Below are 15,226 nucleotides of genomic sequence, written 5' to 3' on the forward strand. Positions count from 1 at the left end.
GCGCACATAGCGCTGTGAAAATAAACACGAAAATGCCCCCACTGCCGTGAGTGGTATGTGTGGTGCCCACCGCCGCCATTGTAAACAATTAAAAATAATCCTTAAAGTGTGCACGGTGCATGCAATCACTTTGACAAGCACTGATGAGGGATGGCGAAAGTCAACATTTAAAAAAAAGAGTTCTGAAACACAAGAGCTGAAGAACCAAAGCGAAAGTAAACAGTACTTTACCGGTGCGCCTCAGCCTGAAGGGAAGTGATGATCCGACAAAGACAACGAATTAGGAGGCAGCAAATAAGAAGAACAGTCTAATGAACCAATGGTAAGTAGCAGGCGGTAAAAAAGTCAGAATATCAATTATAGCAGGTCTTGCAGACAGCGCCTGCGCGCTGTAGCTCGACCTAAAAATGACAAAATAATGAAGTAGTACTATTATGAAATGTGCTGCATAATTTTGGCTTTCTTCCCGCATAATTTACTCAACTCTGCTGTATAATTTGGCCCTACCTGCTGCATAATTCCAGTGGCCCTGGCTATAACTCTAGGGGCTAAATTCATCTGCCAGCATCATGCTCAATTGCAAGCAGAGATAGAGGCTTGCTGTCTCTTGAGGTGCCAGTTTCTGAATTTTACCTCATGCATTTTTAGCGGGTGGCCTATGTGTACCTTGTAGATCACGGCATGTTATTAATGCATCAGATTCAGAACATCAGACCCAATCATCTCACAGTTCTGTGCTATGCAAAGTTACCGCAGTACTGCGAGGCTTACCAGATTACCAAGCTAGAAGTCCCAATTATTGCTTATTTCTGCAAATATCTGTTTCCCTCTCTCTTTGTAAATGTTCCTGTGTTCACTGATGGTGCGGGTCGTCTCACCAAGACACTGATTTGACATGGGTGTGGCTTCAAAGTCAAGCCATAAACATAGCTTAAGCTGATTTTGGCACCTGCATCAGGCAGCTGAAATCTGAATTCTCGCAGGAGGTTGGAGAAGAAGAGGAAGGGCTCGGTCCTGGCCATCTGACTCCCTAGGCATATGCGCTGTCCTGTGAAAGTAAGAAATATAATCACCAGATGGGTATATGGCACAATCTTCATTCTACATTTTCACCAAGGCCTAAGAAATGGTGTTTGGGTGATAACGACACAGTGGCTAATTTAGAGTTTGCTGATGAAAATACACCATGGCAATGAAGTACCCTCTTCACAAACTGAAGTTCCACCCACCTGATTTACAAATGGGTGGACCTTAACTATGCCAGCCTGGGTGACTACTCCATCTCTGGTTTCGCCATTTAACCGCCTGCCCAATTTAGAGTGGTCTGTTGTATGGCCAGTTTCTACTCTCCTTTACACCATGAAAAATGTGAGGCTAAGTGACTGTACTAATGCTTAAATGACACCTACACCATGGGAGAAAACTCTCATGGTATGCGGGTCATTCAATTTGGTTTTTCAAAAACAAAATCCTGCTTTGGGATTTTGCTTTTGAAAAATACTAAAACATGTTAAAAGTTTGATAGAAGGTACCGTCATTTTGATGGTAACGTCCGTCCAACCTTTAATACATTGACAGGAACTACCATTACGTTGGTTCCTGTCAATGGTTAGCCTTGTCCGCAGGGCTGGCAGAAAAACTCTATATTTGACAGGCACCTCAAGCGACAGAGTCAACAATTATGCGAGTACTTGAACAACTGGCTCATCAAGGCTCTCTTAAAGGAATAGAAAAAGGCTTCTACTGTCACCTGCATCACTCTGTTACATAGACTAAGGGCCTGATTTAGATCTCAGTGGATGGGTTACTCCGTCACAAGGGTGACGGAAATCCTGTCCGCTGAATTATAAATCCCATATGAGATAATGAAGTTTATATTTCGGCTGACGGGATATCCGCCACCGTTGTGACGGAGTAACCAGTCCGCTGAAATGTAAGTCAGGACCTTAATCACTCTGTGGCCAGAGTGGAAAATATGTGTAATATAATATACAAATAATAAGAAAATGTGTGAAAAAGGAGGAAGTATAATCTCCTGTCATTGTATTGACCCAACCATTGCCAATCACCTCCACCACCAATCTTTGAGAACCTTCGGCCACCTGTGCTGTTTTGCACTGCTTTGTGACTCTGTACACATTAGTGGTGGAAATCCTTCCTTACATATAAAATTATAGCTGTGTATCAATGAATAATGGGGATGTTTTTTTACAAGTAAATAGTTTTAATAAAATTATTAACTCTAGCGTTTGATAAGATCAGCTCTTTAACTCTAGGGATTGATAAGAAGTTCAAACTCTTTTTCTTTTTTAAAGGGAATTGCTGCAAAAAGATGGGGATTCAACTTTGAAAGTGACACCAATGTCTGCAGGATCTTGGACACTCTGCAATGTTGCCTTTACCTGCAGAGAAGGGTAGGAATGCCTTCGGATTCACAAATTTGCCATCCTGGTCCAAGAAATGACTGGGGTTGAACTGTTGAGGCTTCTCCCAGTGCTTAGGGTCATACATGACAGAGCCTAAGTTAGCCAAAATGACGGTCCCCTGAAAGAAAAACATGCATTACTGCCAAACACTATGGACTCAAGCATCACAGCAAAAAGGGTGGACAACTGACTTAACCCTCAATCATAAGTGCCTTGGTTTTACCGATCCCTGCTGTTTGGCTAAAGTAAAGTCCACACTATGTGGCAAATATATTTTTCAAACTGGGCGATCTGTATTGGAGGAAAAGGGCCCAGGTAAATACTGAGACATGTAGATTTTGATGTGAATTACATCGAAATATACATTATGTCCACAATCTAGGGAAAACTCATGATGGGTGCTATTTATCACACCCGGGAAATTCCAAACTCTGGGGTATCCGATTTTACTGGGTGTCATAACTGTTATGACATCTTTTGGGGCAGTGGTCTTTAACCTTTTGACTTCTGGGGTCCCCCAATCAATCATCACTGGAACCAGGGGACCCCCCCCACTGAGTCATGACTGCTAGTCGAGGGCCCCAGCCTAAGCATTGTCGATGATTCGAACAGCAAAACAATACACAAAAAATAAAGAAAAAACATTCAAACAACTACACAAATGATGACACATTTTATTTAATTCGCAAACACATTTAAACAAAAACAATTTTTTAATAAGTAGGCTGGAGCTTTTCTCAACTCAATTGAGGACACTCATCATCCATACTACATTCTGTTTGATGCACCTTCACTGCTCCCACAAATCAATCTGAGGATACTAATTTAATTTCTAGTCTCCAATTTCCAATTTCTTCACATTTACAGTATATTTTAAAATTTTCAATTGCACATTTAGCTTCTTTATTTATATACACTTTATTAATCTGAGGAGGGTTCGTGGACCCCCAGGGGTCCCTGGAAAGAAGGTACGAAACCACTGTTTTGGGGCACCTGGAACCGAGGCCTTAGTCACTGAAAATGTTTGAAGCTATGGCTACCTATATCACCCTAGTGATGAGTACACTGAACCAAAGCAAAAACTGTATAATTACAAAGTTAACAAGTGTGAGTCTGATCGAGGCATCTCCGCATACAGATGTATTTTATTTATGTATTTAACAGGTTTATATATGCTCCTGCACCACAGAAAATATTAAGACACCTAACGAAGAATCCAGATGCATTATATCACAGTAAACAGAAAAAAAATATTGAAGCAGAAGTCTACACCGCAGAGGAAAATAAGCCATTTTCAGAAAACTCACTTACGTTACACAACAATGCAACTGGAGAACTAATGGACAGAGATGACTGTACAACCTTTAGACAGAAAAGTTAAGACAAAATTGAAGAGATGGAACAAGTAAATTCTGAGGAGATTTTCTGAAAGTGACAACCCAATTAGCTGAGAAAAAGCCTTGTTAAAGCCCAGCTACCAAACTCTTCTTGGAGAGAATTCCCCTGCCAATCTGCTCTCATCTTGCGTGCCACAGTACTGCTCATTCTACACCTTCTCAGTACTGCTGGATACATCACTGCGAACCTCATCATCCATGCTCCTCTATCTCTTCTGAATGCCCCCTTGTGGTGCAACTGGGCATAACTGTAACCCAATCACCTTGTACAACTACATTTTTGTTATATAAATCACTTACTTAAATACATATAATATATGCTCACTGGACAAACTGTAACAAAAACACAATCTGGAAGATGTCATGTAAGATGTGACATGAAAAACATTTTTCTTAGGCTCATGAAATTTCCAAATTTTGTTTTACATGAAGTTTATGAAATTCTGAGGTTTGGGTCCCCTGGGACTTCAAACACAGACATTAAGCCTGGAAGTAGAACCACAGCTAACTGCTCGTACCAAGTCTAACCTTCTCCAAGATTTAGACTTTAATTTGGATCATGAACAATCTCTTCTCTGTTTTTCAGACCTGTGTGTTGAATAAGTGATATCTTCCTGTGGCCTTGTGGTAACAGAAGGACATGGTGACAGAGAGATCCTACGTGAAAGCCAAGGCGATGTTATTGAACCTGGATGGTGTCACTCACCCTGGTAATCAGATGTATGACAAAAAGATAAGTATGTCTGTGAATAATCTGAGCCTGGAGTGTGAGGTACTCGCTTTTTTCCCCGGTCTTGTAGCCATTAGATGAAAGTTGGATAGATGGTGATACAGACCGTGTTCTGTTTTATTAATTTAAAAAAAAATTTTTTTATTGGCATTTAGTCTCAATTACAACATACATTATCATACCACAAAGATCATTGCAGTATCCTGTTGTGTGGCAGTTACAATTCAATCCAGGAGAGCTGCACATAAGCTTGTGAGGGTACCCTGGCACTTCACATAAACAAAGGAAATACAGCTCGGAAGATTGTGGTGTGTTCCAACTTTAGTGCCAATACTTTATAAAACTATAATCCACTTAAACAAAAACAGACCTTGTTCTGGTTGTCCAAAAAGATTTGGATGGTGTTTTGACATCGACAGTGGTGGTTTCGATGTCAACGGTGGTGCCATCGACGACAGTGACTTCGACATCTACAATGGTGACCCTGATGTCAAAAGTGGTGACGTTGACATCATTTGATGTTTTGACTGTGAAAACCCGGTTTGTTTTGCCATTGAGAGGTGTCTTGTCGTTGAGTGGTGTCTAGCCTTCATGTCTGATGATGGAGAACATGTAGGCAGATTGCCAGTCTTCAACGTCATGCTCTTCAATATCACGCTCCTCAGCGATGATCAGGGGCAATGTATCTTCCTCTGGTGTTTTCTCTCCTTGGATCTAGGCCTGTGGGATTCCTTGAAGCAGGAAGAAGGCATTCTGGTTGAAGACTGTACTTCTCCATGGCCTCCGGGAGATCTAGGAGTATCATCAAGCTCTTTTCTTTTTTGTTGTCCATGCAGCCTAATCTTATGTCTGTTCCTCAGAGTTCTTCTTGAGAAGATCTAGCAGTGGCTTCAGGAATCAGGAAGGTGATCTTTTGGGAAACACAGGATACAGAGCTTGTGAGAATCTGTTGGTTCCTACTTTTTTCCGCAAGAAAGAACCTTCACAAAAAGTGAAGGATTTTTTTTTTACTGGAAAAATAAATATTTTCCTGTCAGAATTTTTTTAAAAGTACTCCAAATGTAAAGACAGTGAGTGAAAATCTAAATATAAAGTTAGGAAAGATTTCCAATGGTTTTTGAGCAAAAAAAGGCAGAGCTCAGTGCTCCAGGGAGCTGTTTCCAGGAGCTGGGAAATGACTCGACCTGTCACCTGTGGGACATGATGAGATGCAGGGTATGTTCAGAGGTTCTTAAATACACTCTGACAGTTTCTAACTTCTATACTTTGCACTGCAACCTGTTAGTTAACAATGTCACATATTACCTTTCTTTTTGTTTTAAAATGTTTTTGTAAGATTTTCTTTGGTTACTTTTTTTATCAATAATTAACTGTTATGTGATTAACTACTTTTTAAAATGAAAATTAAATTAAATGTGGCCATTTTTAGGCCTTCTTTGGTCTACAAACATATATGTAGTGTACTTTTGCACAAAGTGACATATACATAAATGGATAATTTTACCAGTGCTCCGGGGTCCGGTTGCTTGGGCAGGACTATTCAATGCTTATGACTATTGATTAGGATCCCCTGGAAGAGAACCCATGTTGTGCGAAACCATTATGGCTGCCTTGTTGCTCTCTGTTAATCCCTGCTCTTTAGGATATGTAGGCACAGGTATTGTTAATTATAAGAATCTCACACATTACGTCAAAAATATGTTCCCATTCTCCCAATAAGCGCAATTAAAATCATATTTGGAGAAAGAAATGAATCCGCATAGGCACTCCTACTATTGTATTTCCTGATTTCCTTCACTGTTTCTCTGTTGTCTTTGTGGGGCGTTGGTATATACCTTCAGTAAAGAAGATTATACATGGATTCAACCATATAGGGATCATCTCATAGTGTTGACACCTGTTGGCATCCACCTCAGCTCAATTTCTGGCATTTCTGATCTTCTACTGGGTTTCTTATAACGTGCTATGTTCCTGCTTTAGAATCAGCATATTACTACTTCCTCTGAGTGATCTCTTTTGTAAAGTCAAGCAACTCAAATATAACTTGATGTGACCCTTTTGCATTGATGAGGGGGTATTTTATTCCTTATATTATGTGGTCACACCATCACTGTTCTCTCAAGCCAGTTCTTGCTATCTTGGTCTCTCAGTCCTTCTAATAAACGAGCGATTACAGTCGCAGGTATGCAAAAAAAAAAATGCAAGCTATACTGTGAAAAGAATGTAACAGCTAGTGTTTGGTAAAGACCCTCACACACCAACCTAGTTGGTGTTATGCTTCATCATCGGGTCCCACCCAAGGCACTGAGTGTACCTTGGGTGTGCTGCGACGCCTGACTACAGCGGAGCGGGTTTTGTTAAGTGAATGTGCAGTGCTGATGTGAAAAGTGTAGGTTAAAAGACTGTCCTTAGGTTCCCAAGTATCCAAAGCACTACTTTAATAGTGGGCCTTAGGCAGTATTAAAAACAAGGCAGTGGATATGAGTGGAGCTGATTAAGATCTCCCATATCCTTTTGTGGTCAACATGTTTCAGCCAGTGCCTTAAATTAAAACCGGCTTTCTTCAGGACCTTTTGTGAGTGGAAGTTAAAAGGTGATGGTCTAGGTGAGTATTAAGACCAGATATGTGACGCACTCGCTAAGGTGCACTATATGTAAGAGGATGGTTTCCTCTAGCGGCTTATTCCTGTTTTGGGTAAAAACAAGAAAACAAAGAAACACAGAACAGTGAGTAGCTTCAAAAAGGCACATGAATTTAATTTGACTGAATGTCGTCATGTCCATGCTCTATGCGAGAAAAGAGCAAAGGTGACAAGCGTATCGTGACGGTAAGTAGTTTAAAAACGTTTGAGACCATGCGCTACTGTGCCAAAAAGTCAATAGCGTACAAGGCATGAATTAGCCAGAAGAACTAAAGTGCCAAAGTTAGGGAAACATTCTCTTACTTTGTAATTTGTAGTGAAAAGCCCCATTAATTCTGGGAGGGGGCCTGACCTTTAGTCAAACACTGGTGTGGTTGAGGGGAAAGAAAAACAAACAAAACATAACTGATGGGGAAGTCCTTGAGCCGTGAGAAGGTCTCCGCTGTCAGCTTGTAATAGGGAACCCCCCCCCCGGTATCCCCACTTACTTCATCAAGATCTGCAACCCGTTTTCAAACCTCTTCCGGCCTGCATCGGAATTCCGTCGATGTGGTCCATAGGCTGTATGACGTATAAATACCCGTTCATGTTTGCCAGGTGTACGCGATCAGTTGCTGGTGTGAATAACGTCTTTGGAAAGAATGAACACAGACAACAGACACGCGGCTGCATGCACGTGTAAGAAACAATACTAAACTAATAGTGAAATTGGTTTTATGTTGTTAACCATTAATGTTGCAGAAGCAGCTTGACTCACAAAGTATGTTGTGTGTTTGTGGCCGGTATTAGTGCTGCCATGGGAGAGAATGGAAACGGAAGAAAGAATACGCTTTTGTAGTTTTTTTGATTAATAGCGTAATCGTGTGGCCCTTAGTGGTCCGAGCTTGTGCATAGTTGGGTAGACTACATTGTAGTGCCAAATAATTGCGAAATTGCCACATATAGCGCACAGAGATTCATGTTATTAAACGTCCGTGCCTCTCTGGGAAAAGAGGAGAGTCCGTGTGTTTAAGGCAAAATCACGTGCTCGTGAACGATTGGGTCAGCTACAGAGAAGCACCGTTTGTTGCACATGCTGTGTTGTAACGGCACGGTTTAGAGCACAATATGATCCATATTTATAAACGGTATATACCTCTCTGGGAGAAGAGGAGGGACCATGCATGTTTAAGCCGAAACACGCAGCGCGTTATGAAGAGGCGGCATGCAGTGCACCTACTAGACAAGGAAGTGATGGCACATATTAGGTAGTGTAATAGAGGTCCCTGAAGTATGGTAACCTAGTGTATAAATGTAGGCGTATATTATCTGTATGGTGGAAATGCCTGTAGGTCCATATGGTGTTAGTAGGAGCTAATTACTGAGGCTATTCGAAGGAATGTTATCGTTCAGACCCTCCTTGTGGGTGGACAAGCGGTATATCCAGCGTTGCTCTTTAGTCAGGAGGTGTTTATAATTGGTGTGACCATAGCAATCAATTTGTTCAATGACAGTCCATTTAATGTCATTTGGGGTATGGCCTGTTTGAATGAAAAGATCTGTCATTTTACTGGTGTTCTTTTTACACTGGATGGTGCTACTGTGTTCCACAATCCTTGACGTTGGTAGAATTACAATTCATATGTTTTCTTTGTTGCCATATCTTGCCTTGTTCAAGGTTCAGTGTCTTGGTGGGTCGTACCAGATGCCAGACACTGCAGTCACCGCAGGGGTAGTGTCCAACTACACTGGGCAGCCCCCAGGCATTCAGTACTGTGTTAGGTGCAGCAGTCTGATGAGCCCTGGGGCTGGTGGACACCAGGCGGTCTTTGAGGCTGCCAGCCTTCTTGTAGGCAAAGAGTGGTTGGTTCCAGGACATGGTCCCAGTGTTCAAGATCCGCCAATTTTTGCGTATAATTTTTGCAACACGGTTAGAGGCTACGTTGTATGTCGTGACACAGGTTAGTGGGGTGGTGGTGTCACTGTGTATGGCGTCCTCTAAGAGGGCCTCCCTGTTCTGATTTCGGGCACGTTTTTTAGTGGTCTGGATGATCCTGTCCGGGTATCCGCATTCCTTAAGTTTGACTACCAGGTCAGAGGATTGTTTTTGGTAATCCGTAGTAAGGCTACAATTCTGTCTTATGCGGAGAAATTGACCCAACGGGAGATTTTCCCTGAGGGGCCAAGGGTGGAAGCTACCAAACTGTAATAATGAGTTCCTAGCTGTCGGCTTGTAATAAGTGGTATTTTGGAGGAACCCTCCTTTTGACTCAATCATGAGGTCCAGGAAAGCTATGCTTTTTGCACTGGCACTACTGGTAAAGCGTAAGTAGGGGTCACGTCCAGCAGACAAAATACCAATTTTGGCTGCACATACAAGGGGATTTAAAGAAAAATAGGATGTGTTCCACAATAGTTGATATATTTTCTATGTAAGTGCTTTAAACCCGTGTCTACTGAAGATTCTGTTGTGAGGCAGGTATGCATGTGGGTGACTTGTAACACAAGCAAGTATATGCAAGGCTGGGCCTGTACACAAATGACTTTTTAGAGTGAATAGTGTGGAATGGGAGAGTGGGCTGTAATACCAAGGGTGGGGGTTAATAGTGGAGAGGGAAAGGGTGCTGTGATGAGGCTCACAGGGAGGGTGGCAGAGCTGGAGATGGGAGGGGTTAGTGGAAAGAGGTGGCATTGTGTCCTCTTCAGGGGTGATCTGCATTTGTTGGGTAACCCATGAGGAGCGATTGCTTGAATATATGGATTTTCAGCTCCTCTGAGAAGTAATAAGGGACAGTCTTCCAACTCAAGATAGGTCAAGGGATGCTGCTTGATGTGGCAACTTTGACAGAGATTATATTCACTCACAACCCAGATCATATTTTAGACGCTTTCTAGATTGTCAAGTGTCTCTACAGGTTGAACGTAGAATTCCAGTATGATGGAAAAGACTTTACTTCACTATTCATGGTCTGAAATGTATTCTCCTGTAATTACATTGGCGGCACCTTTACTGCATGTCCGGAGTTGCAGTGTAATTTCACCCAAAGCATCAGATAAATGACTTTTAAGTTACATATAATTTAGCCAGTCAGTCAGTCAATCAATCTTTATTCAGTTACTAAAAACCATAAAAGAATACACAGCCTAAAAGCAATCATTAAAAATCATCAACAAATCAGTCTCCCTTATCCACTTATGATCATAAAATTACGCCTAAATCTGATAACTCATCAGGAACTAAAACACAATCAATTAATCATGTACATTCTTCAAATTATGCAGCAAAAAAAGCAGAACGTAATTAAAACCAGCATTAATAATAGATTCCAGTTATATTGGCCATTAAGTACAATCTCAATAACATCTTCACATTTAAATAGGTCTCAATAAATATACAGGATAACGTTCATATAAATAGGAGTTATCAAACTTTTTAAAACAATCAGTGCAAAGAATATGTAAAAATAAAGTCCATGGAATAATAAAAACCTCTACAGATAATGATCAGTCGCCAGACAATGTAGTCATTTACCTACGATATTCCTTAATCTCACAGCAGTAGTAATGAATTTATATATAATTTCACATATGTATTCAGTATTAAGCAGCTGGAGATAATAATGCACTGGCCTACATTTTCAAATGTTTAGTAAACGTAATAGTGGAATAATAAAAAATGTCTGTGGTTTGAAATAAAGCTGGTAGAAAAAGAAAAAGTGTACCATATTCTGAGCTGAGTTACAATCACATGGACAAGGATCTAAAAGAGGGTCAGAAGATACTTTGCTCGGGTAAGAGACCAAAAAATGTGCAATGCTAAACCTAATTCTGACAAGATAAAACCTTTTAGATAGGCTATAAGAGAACAAAAGGTAAAGTTCAACTCTTTCATTAGTAACCAGGGGAAAATATTGCACCACTCTCTTCTTTCCCCATTCCCTACAATTCCCTTGCTCCCTTAGTAGGGTTAGGAAGTCTCGCTTTAGCTGAGATTTTGGGAAGGCTGCAATGAGTTGCGGTTTTAAGAAAAAATCTACTCTCCCCATAAGTTCGAACTGCTTTAGAACATAGCTAAGCCAGGGTATTTTGTGCATGTTTTCAAGGCCTAATCAATCCTGTATTATTGCTCGATTAAGTACAGGTTCCTCTGTTGACCAAATGCACAGCCAACGCATAACAGGGGCAATTTAGATGCGATGTGTTAAAGGGACTATTCCTAGCTCCACATGGCATATTAAGGCTAGCAGACTAGGAGGAACTGCTAGAAGCCTTCTAAGAAAGGTATTTTCTATTATCTGCAGGGGTGAAGTATTACAAGGACCCCATACTCCTGTCCCGTGCATGGTAGTAGAGCAACAAGACACAACACAGATGTTAATAAATGCATCAATTGGTTTAGAGCCCAGTATCTTTCGAAACCTGTGTAAGGCCTCCAAGGTTTGGTGAAAACACCTTTTTCTGACTTCTATAAAGTGGTGCCAAAAACCTTTTTGATCAAATTGAATGCCTAATGAAGAGAAAATAGGTACATGTAACAGTTTCTCATTATCAACAAAACAAGGCTTTAAAGAGGAATAAGATTTCCCAGCTACCATTACGTGTGACTTAGCTGTATTTGATTTTAAGCCCAGATCACTCATAAAATCTTAACATCTGCTTAGAAGTATTAGCAGGCAAATCCCAGTTCTAGATAACAGAACACAATCATCTGCATAAAGCAGGGCAGGGAGGCTTCTGGATCCAACCCTTGGGACATCAACACCCCCCCCTGACAAAGATAAATCTCCAAATCATTAATATTCAAACAAAACAAAAAGAGGGCCAGATGCATCCTTGTCTTACTCTCCTCCTCATTTTGATAGGTGCAGTTAATTTCCTTCAGCCCCAAATCTTACTCTCCCATTCACATCTTGATGCATCTGAGCTAGAAAGTTGACTAGAGTAATATCAATGCCCATATACAACAGTTTTTACCAGAGTTTCACTCTCTCCACCCTGTCAAATGCAGATGTTAGGTCCATAAATCCTAAATAAAGGGAACCATTCTTTACCAGCGTATACTTGCTTATGACCAGGTGAAGATTAAGACACTGCTCTATAGTGCCCAGACCTCTCCTAAAACCATATTGGATGTAAAGTCGATCAATGAGACAGGGCGATAACATTTAGGGTTTAACTTGTCACCCTTTTTAAAAATAGGTACTATGGTCACTTTGGAACTGGATTTTAGCATTTTAGTGGGCCCGTCATGGCAACACAGCCCAATTTATCATTAAGCTTCAAAACCACACACTTCTTTCTGAAACAACAGAATACTATTACTGAATAGTTTAATCATGTTTAATAATGTATTTAATTCAAAATGATTACAAAAAATTTGAATTACACTTAGCATTACCGTAATTAACTAAAGGTAACTAAAAACAAATACAAGGCGATGGTTAGCAATAGTTTAAGAATATGTTTCAGAATTATTTCATTTCCATTTAGTTTGTAGTAAAGGTATGCTTGAGTGCAATACAACAGAGGTTGAGTTAATTTGATTTAAATTATTGTAGTGCTTGTAGTTTTGACACAATAGGACACACCTGGACCCTGCACTCCCAAGAAGAGGTAAATGCACTACTGCGCCTTTAAACAACACACGTTAAACTACACTCCCAAAAGATGAGGCGATAAAACAAAACCCAGCATGCTCTTACGGCGAGGCAAGAAGACAAATTCAGGTGCATTTAAAGTGACACACACATGTTTATTAATTCAATATTTTAGAAAGGAAGGCAAAATATATCAGTGAATGCAGACTCCCAAATATCAAGTAACTTAAGTGCAAGATCAGAATAAAATGTAGCATATATACATGTAGCAAAGAGCCAAGAAACGTAGAAATTATGTACATAAAGTAAGGAACACCTCACCGATCGATCATGCAACATCCTTGCCAACTCAAGCTGGATGAGCCCTTCGTCAGCCCAGGAAGGAGTTCGATCGGGACCCAAGTTCTGTCTGTTTCACAGCAGTACGTCTACTCTGTGATGAGCTTCTACCTGCCCCCCGAAGACCTCCAACTTTAATACCTTTACTCAACGTGAGGTGAAGATTCTAGAAACCTCGCCCCCCTCTGTTGGAAAAAACCGAGCTGGTTGTTCTGGTCTGTGTCAAGGTCAAGACAGAAGCTGCCAGGCTCCTGTATTTTGACTCTGAGACAGAGGTGTACATTCCGCACATTCCCTGAGAGGTACCAAGCACGCATCCCTCACAACATGTTCCAGTTCACGCTGATCGGTAAGGAGCGAAAAACAAGTGAAGAGAAAAAACAATGCCCTCCCCACTTTGCAGCTACGTACGAGCACAGAAAATGGAGTCTGTTGCACAAGATGGAATCAGCACAGAAAACTGAGTCAATTATGCCAAATGGAGCCAATGGTCACTATATAATTCTTAATATCAGTACATTCCACCCTATGACCATTGGCTTTCATAACATATCGGTCTAAGATCAACTGCTTTAGGTCGAAGCATAGATAAGAGATTAGGCACACACTGGATACAACAACAGAATGATATCAAGATACATATTGCTATTGCTATCCCACCTAGAACATAGCGAAGTTTATCAAAATCCAGCAGCCACCCAAACAACCAATCCCACCACCCTTTTTCTACTTCCTGCTTGTGTAAAGTGTCAATGTGGGATTGAATTGATTTAGAATGATCTGAGAGATTAAAGTAACACATTCCCTCAAAGTCTGAACATCCATGATCATGTTTTAAGAGAAAATAATGAATTGCAGCTCTGTTCTGTAATATAGCTTTTCTTGCTCCTCGCACATCTAATAATAATTCTAGTAAAGCATCTGATGTATGATTAATATTTTTCACCATCAAACACGCTAATTCACTAGCAGTCCTAGAATTATAAATGATTAGGCCTGAAATTCCCACTATTGAAGCAGCTAAACTAATATATTCAGACTTAGATAATAATTGAATTTCAGAATCACAATGTTCACTGAGTTGAACAGCTTCTCTGGTATTACGAACATGTGATGATAGATCTAATGGGAACATCATGAGGCCTAATCTAGTAAAGGCACACGGTCCACCTGTGATATTTGCTGGAATAATCGTATATGCAACATTACCACATGAGAATAACCACCCTACAGGCAATTTAACATGCCTGAAATGACTGGCAGCAGATATTACATTTTTGCATATCATGTCGTTCTTCATATTTTTGCATGTACTTTCATTTCGATTTCTGCATAGAGTTTGTTGTTCCCACATCATATTCGATTCAGTTCTTTCAAGTCGTATTTCAGCACATTTACCAATGGTAAGGGAGTCACAACACAAATTATAGCAAATGTCGCCTTCAGATATGTTGAACGTTATCGCTTGTGTTAGATTTTTCCAATCATCATCAGTAGTTTCTGGACAAAATCAGCAAAACTCATAAGGTGACAAGTGAGTTTTCACACCATGTTCCTCCACTGCCTCGTCTGCATTTGTGACATTGAATGTCTGCAACAGCACATCAACAGGGGTCGGTATAGCTACGAGGCACGTGGAAATAATATCCATGGTGCTTTTCATGTTTGTCATGCAAAAGTACGACCTATTAAGGACTGTCTGTGCAAGATAGGACCACAAATTGTCAGGCCGAGTCAGCAGTGCTGTTGATTTGCACAGTCGGCTGGCCACTTCGGAGTAAGGGGCACCCGGTCCCTTCCAGCCCCACTCGAACACGACCAAACACACTCCAGCGAGTGCAAGTAGAGCACAGACACGCCATGCTGTGATCTAAAAGAGCAGAGAACAAACTGGTATTATTCATTCTCGCAAGTAACATTTATCAGCAGGTTCATGTTCCCATTTTTCCTGCCCTGATTTCATGACTAACAGGACGTTGTCCTTTCCTGTTGCAATAACCTCTGCCTGTTCGGGGGGACCATTTGGAGATTCTACACACGCTTTGGCTCCTGGATTCTTGTCAGTAGAGCCAAACCCTCCTTCCCCACGCACGGTGAGAAGGGCTGGGGCAGTCCC

General features: G+C 40.9%; 1 protein-coding gene across 1 annotated transcript in view; it reads right to left on the reverse strand.

Annotated features, from left to right (window-relative positions):
- Positions 1 to 803: 803 nt before the first annotated feature.
- The window catches only part of LOC146786201 (cytochrome P450 2J4-like), a 78,799-nt gene continuing 64,376 nt past the window's right edge, over positions 804 to 15,226 (reverse strand). Inside the window, exons 7-8 of the mRNA XM_085633171.1 lie at positions 2,403 to 2,544; positions 804 to 1,048 (exon numbers count right to left, since the gene is read on the reverse strand). Coding sequence (XP_085489297.1) covers positions 804 to 1,048; positions 2,403 to 2,544 — 387 coding nt within the window. The remainder of the gene's footprint in view (positions 1,049 to 2,402; positions 2,545 to 15,226) is intronic.

Source organism: Triturus cristatus, chromosome 11, assembly GCF_964204655.1.
Source record: "Triturus cristatus chromosome 11, aTriCri1.1, whole genome shotgun sequence".
Lineage (NCBI taxonomy): Eukaryota > Metazoa > Chordata > Amphibia > Caudata > Salamandridae > Triturus > Triturus cristatus.